The 16,213-nt window shown below is 38.2% G+C and overlaps 1 protein-coding gene across 1 annotated transcript; it reads left to right on the forward strand.

The window, feature by feature from the left end:
* The first annotated feature begins 12,027 nt into the window (after positions 1 to 12,027).
* Positions 12,028 to 12,893, forward strand: LOC128044753 (protein tyrosine phosphatase type IVA 2-like). Its single transcript, XM_052637170.1, has one exon. It carries the CDS (start codon positions 12,197 to 12,199, stop codon positions 12,620 to 12,622), a length of 426 nt encoding a protein of 141 aa, XP_052493130.1. The 5' UTR covers positions 12,028 to 12,196; the 3' UTR covers positions 12,623 to 12,893.
* Positions 12,894 to 16,213: the final 3,320 nt, after the last annotated feature.

A 16,213-nucleotide genomic window follows, 5' to 3' on the forward strand; every position in this document is an offset into this window, starting at 1 on the left:
TTGCAACCCCAAGGACTGTAGCCAACCAGGTTCCTCTGTCCACTGAATTCTCCAGGCAAGAATACTGGAGTGGGTAGCCATTCCCTTCTCCAGGGGATCTTCCCAACCCAGGGACTGAACCCAGGTCTCCTGCATTGTAAGCAAACTGTTTACTATCTGAGCCACCAGGGAAGCATGAGGTTCTAAAAAGTCTTATTTAACTTGAATTTTTATCAGAAAGACAACATTCACACTCTGAAAGCAAGGGGTGGCACAATCAAAACTGAATGTCTTAGAAACAAAAGTTCTTCTGTTGTTTCTTGCTTTGTAACAAATAGCATAAACGTAGAGGCTTTGAAACAACTCGCATTTATTATCATACAGTTTCCATGGATCAGGAAACCAGCATGGCTCAATTGGATTCTCTCCTCAGGGTCTCTGACTAAGGTGTTGGCCAGTGTTGGTCTTCTCTCTCTCTGGGAAAGCTTTTTCAGGTAATGCCAGAATTCAGTTCCGAGAAAGTGTAACACTCAAGTCCCCTCTTCTTTGCCAGTCTGAGGCCACTCTCAGCTCCAAAAGGTTGCTCCCAGTTTCTTGCCAATGGTCTTCTCACCCATCGGGGGCTTACATGACATGGTGGTAACAGAATCCTCCAGGCCAGCAGTAGAATCTCCCTCATGTCAAATCTTCTTCAGAGAGAGCCCCTTTCTTTTAAGGGTTTACCTGATTGTATGGAGCTCACCCAGTGAAGATAATCTCTGTTTTAAAGCCAACAAATTAATCATGGAAGTGACAGTCCATCATTTTCAGATCTCTCTTGCACTCAAAAGGAGTCAGTAACACAATGATATAGGTCAGAGGGGGCCAGCATAGATTTCTATCACAAAGAGCAAAACTGAGATAAAACTGACCACTTTTTTGCCTTTCCTTTTTTTTTTATTTAATATTTATTTGGCTATACTAGGGTTTCATTGCACCACACAGGATCTTCTGTCTTTGTTGTGGGATTTAGGATCTGTAGTTACAACACATGATCTCTTCAGTTCAGTTCAGTTCAGTCCCTCAATCATGTCTGACTCTGTGCGACCCCATGAATCGCAGCACGCCAGGCCTCCCTGTCCACCACCATCTCCTGGAATTCACTCAGACTTGTGTCCATCAAGTCAGTGATGCCATCCAGCCATCTCATCCTCGGTCGTCCCCTTCTCCTCCTGCCCCCAATCCCTCCCAGCATCAGAGTCTTTTCCAATGAGTCAACTCTTCACATGAGGTGGCCAAAGTACTGGAGTTTCAGCTTTAGCATCATTCCTTCCAAAGAAATCCCAGGGCTATCTCCTTCAGAATGGACTGGTTGGATCTCCTTGCAGTCTAAGGGACTCTCAAGAGTCTTCTCCAACACCACAATTCAAAAGCATCAATTCTTTGGTGCTCAGCCTTCTTCACAGTCCATCTCTCACATCCATACATGATCACGGCAAAAACCATAGCCTTGACTAGACGGATCTTTGTTAACAAAGTAATGTCTCTGCTTTTTAATATGGTGTCTAGGTTGGTCATCTTCCAAGGAGCAAGCATCTTTTAATTTCTTGGCTGCAATCACCATCTGCAGTGATTTTGGAGCCCCAAAAAATAAAGTCTGACACTGTTTCCACTGTTTCCCCATCTATTTCCCATGAAGTACTGTTTCCACTGTTTCCCCATCTATTTCCCATGAAGTGATGGGACCAGATGCCATGATCTTCGTTTTCTGAATGTTGAGCTCTAAGCCAACTTTTTCACTCTCATCTTTTACTTTCACCAAGAGGCTTTTTAGCTCCTCTTCACTTTCTGCCATAAGGGTGGTGTCATCTGCATATCTGAGGTTATTGATACTTCTCCCGGCAATCTTGATTCCAGCTTGTGTTTCTTCCAGTCCACTATTTTTCATGATGTACTCCGCATAGAAGTTACAGGATCTAGTTGACTGATCAGAGATCGAACCCAAACATCCTGCATTGAGAGTAGGGAGTCTTAGCCACTGGACCACCAGGGAAGTCCCTCCATTTATTTATTTATTTATTTATTCAATCATCTATCCATTCATTGTTTTTTTTAAGTATAGCTTACTTACAATATTGTGTTAGTTCACTACATAGAGATTCATATTTTTGCAGATTATATTTCATTATAGATTATTACAAGATAATGGGTATAATTCCTTGTGCTATACAGTAAATCCTTGTTGTGTATCTATTTTATGTATAGTAGTTTGTATCCATCAATCCTTAACTCTACTTTGTCCACCTTCCCTTTCCTCTCCTCTTTGGTACCACAAGCTTGTTTTCTATGTCTGTGAGTCTGTTTCTCTTTTGTATATAGTTTTATTTTTAGGTTCCACTTATATAAGTGTTGGACTTTCCTGATAGCTCTGCAGGTAAAAAATCTGCCTGCAGTGCAGGAAATACAGGAGATATGAGTTTGAGCCCTGGGTTGGGAAGATCCCTTGGAGAAGGAAATGACAAACTACTCCAATATTCTTGCCTGGTAAATCCCATGGACAGAGAAGACTGGCGGGCTACAGTCTATACAGTCACAAAAGGGTCAGACACGACTTAGGGACTAAACAACACCACCTGAAACTATTATAATGTAAGTCAATTACACTTTTTTAAAAATTAATCAAACAGGGATTAAAAACACAATTTCCAGTTCTGCCTAGAGTAAGACTCTAAATTTTAGACTCAGGCCTTAAAGACTTAAATGGACAAAGATTTTTGTCAATTGAGTTATTTCTGTAGCTGAATAGTGGACCACCTCTAAAAGCAATGGGCATCCCCAACACTGAGTGTAGTCAGGAAAACCAGAGAGCCACCGCTCTTCTTGAGGAACAGAAAGGTATGGCCATGCCTTCCTTCTCCTTCTTTGTTCTTCTGCAGCCTCCTTTTGGTACAGACTGGGGGTAGAGTCAGACACGACTGCAGCAACTGAGCATGCTCACATGCACATGAGACAGTACTGGGAAGTACTATCTTGCCTTGAACACTTTGGTTTCCCTCCACTCTACTTAATTTGCTTCCTCCTCTAATAGTTTCTTTCTTCTCTATTTTCTGCCTCCTCAGCATTTTTCCTTCCTTGATTTTCTTTCTGCTCCTCTGTGGTTTGTATCCAATTCTGCTTATTTTTCCTTAGCTGCTTAATGTACATTTGAAGAATGAATTAAATGAAATAGATGTGTGACAATTTAGAAACTCCTAAGATTAAAGAAGAACCCAGTCATGATCGCTGTGACCTGCTTTCTAAAAGGGAAATAGAACATATTTAAAGAAAAATATCTTTTTGAGAAAATAAAAATAAATATTTTTCTATGACTTAAGAATTTCCTTTCCTTGCGATTAAATATACAACTACATATTGATTGATTTCTCGTTATTCTGCATTGTAGATGAATAGTGAATGGATTTAAACATGATAGTCAAACTCAGGAAGAACTCTGCAAAGTTTATGTAATTTCAGATTTGGGGCTACCACAAATTATGGTATGATAAATGTCAATTTTATAAAATTTACTATAAGTACATTTAACTTTTATTATTAAATGAAAAAGAATGTTCTGTAATAAAATTTTCACAATAATCATGAGCATAAAATAGAGATATATTTAAAAGAAGCATAAGTTTTCATTCTTTCAACTCACGTGTAAATCATCATTTTCTTTAAATCAACTTGTTCATTTCTGAATCCCACTGCCAGAGTGTCAGGGATTTATGCTCTGGCATTAGGGGGAATGCTCCATTTTTAGAATTGGACCAAGGACTTTGAATCCAGAAGAAGGACAATGTGTATCCTAAAGCAGTTAGGGCATGTGACTTAAGCAAACTATTCCAGTAACAGGAGCTTGACTGGGCCCCTGCTCCCTTGACTCCTGGACAAGTTTAATTCCAGTTTCCCTCTTGATATCCATGTAACACATTGCTGTTCTTTAAGTCAATGAGAGCTGACTACTGTGGCTTATAGAAAAGGAACCGTAACAAATCTGCATTCACTTCTCTATCAACACTCACATCCTGGGTGATTTGATTCATCTCATACTTTATTTTTCTTTTTTAAAAGTATATACTACAATTAGTGTTTTTAATTGCAATATGGTTAATTGACAATGTTATGTTAGTATCAAGGGTACAGAATCAAGTGATTCAACTATACAAATATATATAATACATTCTTTTTCAGATTTTTGTCCATCATAGGTTATTATAAGATACTAAGCATAGTTCCCTATGCTATACAGATCTTTGTTGTTTAGCTATTTTGTATACAGTAGTTTGTATCTGTTAATCCCAAACTTCTCATTTATCCCTCCCCTCCCCTCCCCCTTTGGCAACAATAAGATTGTTTTCTATGTCTGTGAGTCTGTGTTTCTGCACAAGATGATCCCATCCTTCAGAGCCTCCTGGAAGTTGGGCTGATGGACAAGCCGATGAGTCCCTCGATCCAGCTTCTGAGCTCCACCTCCTCCTGAGGGTCGTGTTCCTACAGGAGCCAGTTCTTGACCTCTGCCAGAGAGCCTGCAGGAGGGCCCCTTGTTGAACTGCATGGAGCTCAGGGCTGGTGGAGGGGCACTGCAAGACAGCGTGGACAGAGACCCACTGCCAGGTTGCCAGAAATGCTGGCTAAAGTGGACCAGGTGCTCCACACCCACTGCTGATTCGATGGAACCACTTTGAAGAAGAGGGAGGGGAGAAAAGAACTAACCTAAGTAACTGCAAAAAACAGTACTTTGGCTAATACTCTAATACTAAAGATGAAAACAACTGTAATGTTCCATTGTATATATGTACCACAACTTCTTTATGCGTTTATCTGTGGATGCGTTTATATGTGTTTATCTAGGTTGCTTCCATGTGCTGGCTATGTAAATAATGCTACTATCTGTGAGGACATGGAGGGGTGGGATGTGGAGAGTGAGGCTCCAGAAGGAGGGTTAAAAAAGTAAAACTCTCACGTGTTTGCAGATGACATGATACTATACATAGAAAACCCTAAAGATGCCAGCAGACGATAAATTACTAGAGCTAACCATTGAATATAGTGAAGTTGCAGGATATCTAATTAATACACAGAAATCCTTTGCATTCTTACACACTAGTAATGAAAAACCAGAAAGAGAAATTGAGGAAATAATCCCATTCACCCCTGAAACAAGAACAAACTATCTAGGAATAAACCTACCTGAAGAGACAAAAGACCTGTATGCCGAAAACTATAAGACACTGATCCATCCATGCTAGTGCTCAGTCATGTCTGACTCCTTGTGACTCCATGGACTCAGCCTGCCAGGCTCCTCTGTCCATGGGATTTCTCAGGCAAGAATATTGCAGTGGGTTGCCATTTCCTCCTCCAGGCCATCTTCCCAACCCAGGGGTCAAACCCGCATCTCCTGTGTTTCCTGCATTGCAGGTAGATTCTTTACCTGCTGAGCCATCGGGGAAGCCCCGACTGATGAAAGAAATCAAACATGACACAAACAGATGGAGAGATACACCATGTTCCTGGACTGGAAGACTCAATGTTGTGAAAATGACTAAACTACCCTAAGCAATTCACAGATTCAGTGCAATCCCTATCGAACCACCAATGGTATTTCTCACAGAACTAGAACAAAAAATTTCACAATTTGTATGGAAACACAAAAGACCCCGAATAACCAAAGCAATCTTGAAAAAGAAGAATGATCTCAAAGAATCAACTTGCCTGACTTCAGACTATACTATAAAGCTATGGTCATCAAGACAGTATGTTTACTGGCACAAAAACAGAAATATAGACCAATGAAATAAGATAGAAAGCCAAGAGATAAACCCACGCACCTATGGGCACTTTGTCTTTAATAAAGGAGGCAAGAGTATACAATGGAGGAAAGATAGTCTCTTCAATAAGTGGTGATAGGAAAACTGGACAGCTATGTGTAAAATAATGACATTAGAGCAATCCCTAACACCATACACAAAAATAAACTCAAAACGGATTAAAGACATAAATTTAAGACCAGAAACTATAAAACTATTAGAGGAAAACATGGATAGAACACACTTTGACATAAATCACAGCAATATCCTCTATGACTCACCTCCTAGAGGAACAGAAATTTAAAAAATAAACAAATGGGACCTAATTAAACTTAAAAGCTTTTACACAATGAAGGAAACTATAAACAAGGTAAAATGATAACCCTCAGAATGAAAGAAAATTAATAGCAAATGAAACAACTGACAAAGGCTTAATCTCCAAAACATATAAGCAGCTCATTCAGCTCAGTATCAGAAAAGCAGACTAATCAGAAAGTGGGCAGAAGACCTAAACAGACATTTCTCCAAAGAAGACATACAGATGGCTAATGAACTCATGAAAAGATGTTCAACATTGCTCGTTATTAGAGAAATTCAAATCAAAACCATTATGAGGTAACACCTCACACCACTCGTAATGGCCACATCAAAAAGTTCTACAAACAATAACTGCTGGAGAGGGTGTGGAGAAAAGGGAACCCTCCTGTACTGTTGGTGGGAATGCAAACTGATACTGCCAGTATGGAGAACAGTATGGAGATTCCTTTAAAACTACCATAGGACCCAACTACCCCACTACTGGGCATGTACCCTGAAGAAACAATAAGTGAAAAAGACACACATGCACCCTAATGTTCATCACAGCATTATTTACAAGCTAGGACATGGAAGAAACCTAGAAGTCCATTGACAGATGAATGGATAAAGAAATTTGGGCACATATATACAATGGAATATTAGTCATAAAAATGAATGTATTTGAGTTAGTGCTAATGAGGTGGATGAACCTAGACCCTACTCTACAGAGTGAAGTAAGTCAGAAAGAGAAAGACAAATATCATATATTAATGCATATATATGGAATCTAGAAAAATACTATTGATGAACTTATTTTCAGGACAGAAATGAAGATGCAGACATAGAACAGACTTGTGGACACAGCAGGGGAAGGAGAAGCTGGGGTGAATTGAAAGATTAGCATTGAAACATATGCATTACCACATGTAATATTAGATAGCCAGTGGGAATTTGCTTTATGACACAGGGAGCTCAAATCTGATGCTCTGTGACATCCTAGAAGGGTGGGATGGGGTGGGAGGTGAGAGGGAGGTTCAAAAGGAAGGGGATGTACTTATACCTTTGGCTGATTCATGTTGATATATGGCAGAAATGCAGAAACCAACATAATATTGTAAAGTAATTATCCTCCAATTAAAAATAAACATATAAATAGAGTGAGGGGATATATATATACACACACTTATGGCTGTTTTGCCTTTTTGCACAGCAGAAACCAAAAAAAAAACTTTGTAAACTAATGATCTTCCAATTTTTAAAAATGTTTAAGTAAAAATTATTTTTAAAAATCTGTAAAACATGGTATTCCAGTTACTAAACGTGTTAGCAATAGGGGTTTGGATACTTAAAGATCAATTCTAAATGGATTACAAATCTGAAATGTGAAAGGTAAAGCAATCATACTTTTAGAAAAAAAAAATTATATAGAACATTGCCCGACTTTGGAGTAGATGAAGAATTCTTAAATAGAATGCAAAAAAAAAAAAAGCCAACTATAAAATCTGATAAAGTGAAAAATATTAAAAACTAAAGGTTTTGTATCAAAAGACACACCAATAAAAACGAAAATACATCCCACAAATTTCGATGGGAGAGTTCCAATTCATATATTTGACAGAGAACTCATATCCAGGATATTTCAAGAACACCCAAAACTCAGGAGAGAAAAACCAATAGAAAAATTAGTGCTTCATAAATGGTGAATAGACATATACACAATATTCACTGTCATCAATCATCAAGAAAATCAACATTAAAACCACAATGAGATATCACTATTCACCTACCAGATTGACTAAAATGAAAAAAACCAACCAACTGTTGGTTAAAATGTGGCACAATAGCAATTCTGGTTATAAAAGTATAAACTGGTACAACCACTTTGCAAATTAGTGTTCAATAGGCAATGGCACCCCACTCCAGTACTCTTGCCTGGAAAATTTCATGGACGGAGGAGCCTGGTGGGCTGCAGTCCATGGGGTCGCTAAGAGTCGGACACGACTGAGTGACTTCACTTTCACTTTTCACTTTCATGCATTGGAGAAGGAAATGGCAACCCACTCCAGTGTTCTTGCCTGGAGAATCCCAGGGACGGGGGAGCCTGGTGGGCTGCTGTCTATGCGGTCGCACAGAGTTGGACACGAATGAAGCGACTTAGAAGCATCAGTGAAAGCAGAACATAGCAGTTCTACCACCTATGCATTCTCCTATGCATTATTCGTCACAGGAAATGCGCAAGAATGTTCACAGCAGCACCGTTTGTAATAATCCCAGGCTGAAAACTCATCAAATGCCCATTGGCTGTAGAACAAATAAATATGCTATGGTATATTCACAAAATGAAATACTGTATAGCAATGAGAACAAAAGAATGATACCTTCACCCGATATACCTGGATGGATCCCACAAACATCATGTTAAGAGAAAGAAGCTAGGTGGGAAAAGAATGATCTGTCAATGTTCAAGTATAGTCAAAATCTACCTATAGTGTTAAAAATCAGAATAGTGGCCCCCCGGCAGGAGTAGTGACTAGAAGCAGAAACAAGGGGAATGTTGTAGGTGTTAGTATAGTAATATCCTTGATCTGGGTGCTGGTTACACAGATACGTTCAATTTATAATAAATTTATCAACATGTAACTTGTATACTTTTCTATATGTGTTATATTTTTTACCTTGCTTAAATGAGAGAAAAGGAAATAAAAGCAAACATAATGACATGAAATTAATGAATTTGGTACAATTAACTCCTAATTCAAATATATTGGGTATGACTGTGCTAAGTTGCTTCAGTCATGTCCAGCTCTCTGCGACCCCATGAACTGTAGTCTTCCAGGCTCCTCTGTTGCTGGGCAACAGGCAAGAATACTGGAGCTGGTTGCCATTTCCTTCTCCAGGGGATCTTCCCGACCATGCAGGGATCCAAGCTGGACCTCCTAGGTCTCCTGCATTGGCAGGCAGTTCTTTACCACTAGCGCCACCTGGGTTTAAGATAGGAAAGATTTAAAAATTCTATTTACAGTCCTCGTTTAGAATACATATTCTCCTGCCACAAGGGGGTACCCTTGCTATAGTCCTTTACTTATGACACTGCCTATTTTCTAGATTCTCTTGGTGTTCTGAGGCATTTTACCTATTTATCTTTGAAGGATTCAGCAAGGCACTCTCTTTACAGAATGGAATATAACATGAAGCCTCTCCACGATTACTTCAAAAGTGGTCATCCAGTGGTGGGACATGTTTCTGCAAACTCTTAATCTAATTACTAGAAAATGAATCTTAATCTAGTATTAAAAGCCATCCTTTGCCCTTTCTAGCCTTTACTCTTGCTCTGTCTCTCAGGTCTGAGTTTCTCTGTTTTGGACAGAGTACAAGCTCCTTTTAAGGCAACTAAGGTATTTTTATCAGCTACATTCTGTCTCTAACTTCTTAAACTGACATTTGGGCAAACACAGATTTTTTTTGGAGGGGGGGTGTTATCAAACAATATATGTACAATCCCCATGGAGGGTAGCCCATCAGGCTCCACTGTCCATTTCCTCCCCCCAGGAGATCTTCCCAGACCAGGGATCATACCTACATCTCCTGCATTGCAGCAGGACTTCCTTTTATAATTTTGTCCACTCATGAATTCAATCATTCATTCACTGAGTATAAATGGAATGCTAGTAAGGCGCTCAGCAATTTCTAGAAGCTGAGATGTGACAAGTTTCTGCCTTCAAACTTTGTTTTCAGTGGGAGAAAAATGGAAAACAAGTAATTGAACAAATGAATAAGCAAGCTAAAGTCAGAATAGCAAAAATTCTGGTAAGCTGACAAAAGCAAACTTAGGTAGTAGTAAGTTACAGGGAGTTACGTTACATAAGCCTTCCTTTAGACAGGAAAGACCTCTTTAAAGAAGTACCATTTGAGTTAAGACCTGAATTGTGAGGAACCAGCCACAAAAATGACCCAGAAAAGAGTTGCAGGAACAGAAAATAGCAATCAAAGAAAGATCTGAGGCAGTAACAAGCATGATGATAAAGAGAGGAAGATCAGAGTAATGTACAGAAAGCAACAGCAGAAATGTGAGATGAGGCCAGTAATGTTGGCAAGGATCAGAGCTGGTGTGGATCAATCAACCACATCAGGGAGTTTCTGTTTCATTCCAAGCGTAATACGGAGCCAGTGAAGGTTTTCAGTGGAAGAAAGATATGATGCAAGGATAATCTGAAAGCATCACTATGAATGCTGAGAAGACAGATGGCAAAGGAAGGTAGCAAAAGTAGGTGACGCATCCAAGTGAGTTCTAATGGATGGACCCAGGGTGGTGATGATCAAGATGGCAGTAAATGAAGAGGGAGGAAGAATATTTTGGAGGTAAAGCCAGGAGACCTTGCTGATGGATTCAATATGGGACTGGCAGAAAGAGAGAAACAAAGAACAATTTCTAAATTTTTGGCTTAAGCAATTGACCATATGAAGGTGTCATTTTCTGAGCCAACGGGAAATAGGAAAAATCAGATTTGGCTCATGAATCCAAAAGTTCCACTTGGAGTGTACCAATTTAGATGTTAAACAGATATGTGGGTTTTTGTTTTTGTTTTTGTTTTTTTTCTGTTGCCTGTTAGACATACGAGTGTAAAGGAGCTTCTTGGGAACGCCTGTCAGTTTGTGGTTTGTTCATCCCTTTATTCTATCTTCTCTCGCTCTGTGAGCTGATTTTTAGAAATCTAGTAGAATGCATTTCCCAAGCTGAATTTAGATAATGTTCAGTGATTCATTCCTCTGCCCCACAATGAACCATGCCCCTAAGGAGCTATTACTGAAAACAGAGAATGTAGTTTAACTTCTGCCTTACATACTGTGGGCTTTCCTGATGGCTCAGCAGGTAAAGTATCTACCCACAGTGCGGGAGATCTGGGTTTGATCCTTGGGTTGGGAAGATCGCCTGGAGACGGGAACAGCTACCCATTTCAGTATTCTGGCCTGGAGAATTCCATGGACTGTATAGTCAGTCCATGCGGTAGCAAAGTCAGACACGATTGAGCGACTTTCACTTTGACTTACGTATCGTAGAAAGTTGCTGGGAATCCGGAAACATTTCCCGTTGTCAGGAATCAGAACTGTTTTTTGCCTATTTTTGTATTACCTGAAACAGTGCTAGTATTTATAGAAAATAGATTAATTCAACAGAAGTTATGTAAAACAAATGTTATCACTTAAAGACGCTTTTTAAGCCAGCTCAAAGATCAAAACTTTGACAATTTTTAATAAGGCAAATATCCAACATTTGCCTGACTTAGAAGTTTGTTTTCTCCACTAACCTGATGGGTCAACGCACATCCTAGAAGCCAAACCAGTTTGGCAAAATAGAAGGAGAAGATTTATCTAAAGTGAAATTGGACACTATTTACATGTCATTCTCACTGGATGACTTCACTTTTTGATGTAAAGAAAACTGCTTCTAAATATCCACATTTTAATTTTAGTCAGAATGTAACATAATGAGAAGACTAGGAGAGAGAGGAAGAGAGGGAGAAAGAAACAGACAGAGAGGCAGAGAGAGAAGAGGAAAGAAACGGATTCTAGAGAAATATACTGATTCCTTTTGCAAACATTTAGGACTTTGGGGGATTAAGTTTTATCTTAAAGGTGTTATAAATAAAATCTTTGGCTTTAAAGTTTGTTCAGTGAAACATAGAAACAATATTCAGTCAAAATAACAAAAGTATATTAATAATGACAGTTCCATATTTTCTATTCATGAAGACTATCTACAAAATAAAAAATGTTAAAAGAATTATAAGTAAAACTCTCTTTTCTTTCTATAAAATAGTCATTAATTCATTTAGTTCTTGAAATAAAATAAAATCATTTTGGATTCCACCAAATCAGCCAACAGCCCTTTGCAACTATTCAAAAATTAAAAGATAAAGAATGATAATAGAAGTTTCTGAAAGAATAAACAAGTTGAATAGAGAAAACACTGATTTAGGCATTTTAGTGGTCTTTTTAATGTTTTCTGCTGTGAAACATTTCAAGATTTATTGATTTTTTTTTTCATTTTCCCCATCACACTCACACACGCACGCTCACACTTTTTATTTGCCATAATGAACCGTCCAGCCCCTGTGGAGATCTCCTATGAGAACATGCGTTTTCTGATAACCCACAACCCTACCAATGCTACCCTCAACAAGTTCACAGAGGAACTTAAGAAGTATGGAGTGACAACTTTGGTTCGAGTTTGTGATGCTACATATGATAAAGCACCAGTTGAAAAAGAAGGAATCCACGTTCTAGATTGGCCTTTTGATGATGGAGCGCCACCCCCTAATCAGATAGTAGATGATTGGCTAAACCTACTAAAAACCAAATTTCGTGAAGAACCAGGTTGCTGTGTTGCAGTGCATTGTGTTGCAGGATTGGGAAGGGCACCTGCACTAGTTGCACTTGCTTTGATTGAATGTGGAATGAAGTACGAAGATGCAGTTCAGTTTATAAGACAAAAAAGAAGGGGAGCATTCAATTCCAAATAGCTGCTTTACCTGGAGAAATACCGACCTAAGATGCGATTACGCTTCAGAGATACCAATGGGCATTGCTGTGTTCAGTAAAAAGGAGTGTATACGAAGGCTGACTTGATTGTAGCATTTAGAGGGAACTCTTGGTACCTGGAAATGTGAATCTGGAATCTTAACTGTGTCATCAAAGTAGTGATGGATTCAGTACTCCTCAACCACTCTCCTAATGATTGGAAAAAAGCAAACACAAATCCCTCTATAACGTGAATAAAATGTTTAAGAAAAGAAAAAAATATATATATGTATATAAATAAAAGTTTTTCTTAATACTTGAAGTCTGATTTTCAATTCAGTGGTAAATATTATGTTATAGAAAACATCAGTGTATTAAAAACAATTCTTTGCAACTAATAGGATTTGCACTGGAATCTTTAGTTCCATTTAGTTTCAATCAACAATTTTTTTCAAATATTAATCCTCTCTCATACTGCTACTTCAGCAAATCATCAAAACTCTACCTACTAAATCTCCTGAACAACTTCCAAGACATTTGAGTGTTGTGAGAATTATATTGATTAAATTGTACATTTCAGTGTTCTAGAAAGCCAAATTGTAAAGTATCTCTTCATCTCTATTATTCACATCATCCTTCCTATCGTGCATCATATTCCAGTAAGTCTAAACCGTGCCATTAAGGGTCAAGAAACGAAGAATGAACAGCTGATTAAAAATGGCAGGGTTGGAGAACTGGGCAGAGAAATTTTAAAACTATTTTCAGGCATTATTAATGTACCAAATCTTTATGGACCATCTTTTATGTGCCTGGTTACTGAGGGGAGAAATGTGCACAGCAGAGGGTCCTTGTCCTCATAGAGGTTTTCCAAGCAATGCAGACCCAGATTTTGAGAATATATCCACACAAATATATATATATATACATATATATTAAAATTACAGATCATAATTATAACTATTTAAATCAACAATCCTTTTCCTCACTCAATAGAAGCATTTTTTAAATGTATCAAGATAGTCCAAGAAAAGTAGAGTTGAATCCAGTTGGATGGGAAACTTGCAAGCTGGGATATGATGGGATTAACTCACAAACTGGAGAACAGAAAGAGGAAGAACAGCACTGTCAGACTCTTTGAACTGCAGTGACTTCAGACCATTTACTAGCCCGTGGTTCTGAGATATAACTCATAAATCTGTTTCCTGGTGTCTTCTCTAATCTTTGGCACTTGAAAGTTATGTGCAGTGATAACACTGCATCTGAGTATCTTTTGCTTTCAATCTCTTTAAATTTCTCAAGTCCTAGTCACTAAGATTATTTCTGACTCAACATACAATTCTGTGTCAATGACTGATGAAGAATAGTCTAACAAAGTTTTTCTGGAAAATTCAGTTTTGTGTATAGGCCATATAGTCAATACTGGGTAAGCATTGTTTATTCTTTTTACCACACAACAGATAACTTATGAAAGCTTAAAGTCTTTATAATTTCATTCTAAAGACAGCTATACTCCCCAGCTTCCTTATATATTTTCTAATATAATATTAAATGTGCTTGATTTTATTTGACATGGCTTCAGTTAAAATTTCAAGATATCTACAAATTAACTTATATATACTCCATAGTTCTATTATTTTTAAAAATATAACTATTATATTTTTTCCATTCTATATAAAGTAATTCACATTGATGAGAATTCACTAACTTTCACATGCACACTCAGTCCTGTCCAATTTTTTGTGACCTCATGGATTAGCCAGCCAGGCTCCTCTGTCCATGGGATTTTCTAGGCAAGAATACTGGAGTGGATTACCATTTCCTTCTCCAGAGGATCTTCCCAACCCAGGGATCTAACCTGCATATCCTGAGGCTTCCACACTAGCAAGCGGATTCTTTTCCACTGAGCCACCTGAGAAGCCCTTCCTTACTCGTCTTAATTTAGAGATATTGCTCTCGTGATTTCATGAGTGCTTGATTTCACTTTACTGGCTATTTCCTTAAAATCTTGATTAGAATATAGCAAAAAATGTTTGAGAATAGTAAATAAAGTACGTGCGTGTGTGGTTGTGTGTGTGCATCATTCTCTGTGCAAAATACAGAATGTTTATTTTAATTAATAAGAATCTAATTGATAGTATGTACAGGCAAATTAAGAAAGTAAGAATCTTAGGCACATGATTAATCCTCAAAGAAATTCACAAAAAGTCAAGTTCCCAGTCTACAGCACTCCTGGTCCTCAAGGCACCAAACCGTCTTTCAGCCACCAGGACAGCTCTAAAAATCTGGTCAACTTTTAATCCTCCCCACTATAACAGTCCTCACGTCACTCTAGTTTTCTGCTACCAACACAGCTCAGTTACTATGTCTATTTCCCCTCTAGCTATCAATTAATTAATTTTCTCCATATTTCCATATTCAAATTCTTGATAATGAATGAATCTAGTGGGACCTACTAATTACCATTAAGCCCTTCCAGGCCGTCATAAAAGTGTTAATCCTGATACAGTCATACATGGCTGCTAAGGTTATGTGGCATGGAACATGGGCACCCTGATACTGTGCTGCGTTGTGCTTAGTCACTCAGTCACGTCCAGCACTTTCTGACCCCATGGACTATAGCCCACCAGGCTCCTCTGTCCATGGGAACTCTCTGGCAAGAATCCTGGAGTGGGTAGCCATGTCCTCCTCCATGGACCCTGATACTACTCTGCTGTAAAAAAAAAAACAGAATGGAATAATATCATTTGCAGCAACTTGAATGGTCCTAGAGATTATAATAGTAAGTGAAGAAAGTCAGAAAGAGAAAGACAAATGCCGTATGATTTCACTTATATATGGAATCTAAAATATGATACAAATGAACTTAGCTGTGAAACAGAAACAGACTCACAGACATACAGAACAGACTTGTGGTTAACAAAGGGGAGGAGAGGTGGGGGAGGGATGGATTGGGACTTTGGGATTAGCACATGTAAACTATTATATATATATATATGTTGCTGTTGTTTAGTCACTCAGTAGTGTCTGATTCTTTGTGACCCGATCCTCTGTCCATAGGATTTCCCAGGCAAGAATACTGGAGTGAGTCGCAATTTCCTTCTCCAGAAGATCTTCTCAACCCAGAGACTGAAGCCAGGTCTCCTGCATTGGCGGGCAGCTTCTTTACTGCTGACCTGGGAAGTCCAGTGATTCATTATAACTGAATCACTTTGCTATATACCAGAAACTAACAACCAACTATATTTTGATAAAGTATTTTTTAAAAAGAAACTAAGGACAAATTATTTTATGCTTAAAACTACCAGGTGTTCTTATATTGATAAAACCCAATATAGACTTCAAATTCCCATTGTGTTTTCTATTCTTATGAAGTGAACATTGACCACTCAGTTCCCATGAGCTTAATGATTAATACATAGTTTTAAATATTTGTTAAGAGGAAAGGAAGTATTAGTATTTCCCATGAAGATGATATAATGTTACAATTTACACAGTTATTAGCACAGGAAAATTAAGCACCTGTTTTGAAGAACACAAAGTACAGAGATCAAGATCCAACAGATGTTGCTTCTATTAATGCACAAGTTGCTTGA

Source organism: Budorcas taxicolor, chromosome 3 (genome assembly GCF_023091745.1).
Source record: "Budorcas taxicolor isolate Tak-1 chromosome 3, Takin1.1, whole genome shotgun sequence".
NCBI classification, from domain to species: domain Eukaryota; kingdom Metazoa; phylum Chordata; class Mammalia; order Artiodactyla; family Bovidae; genus Budorcas; species Budorcas taxicolor.

Excerpts from the sequence above, each read along its gene's own strand:
- LOC128044753 (XM_052637170.1), top strand. The coding sequence starts at position 12,197 with ATGAACCGTCCAGCCCCTGTGGAGATCTCCTATGAGAACATGCGTTTT.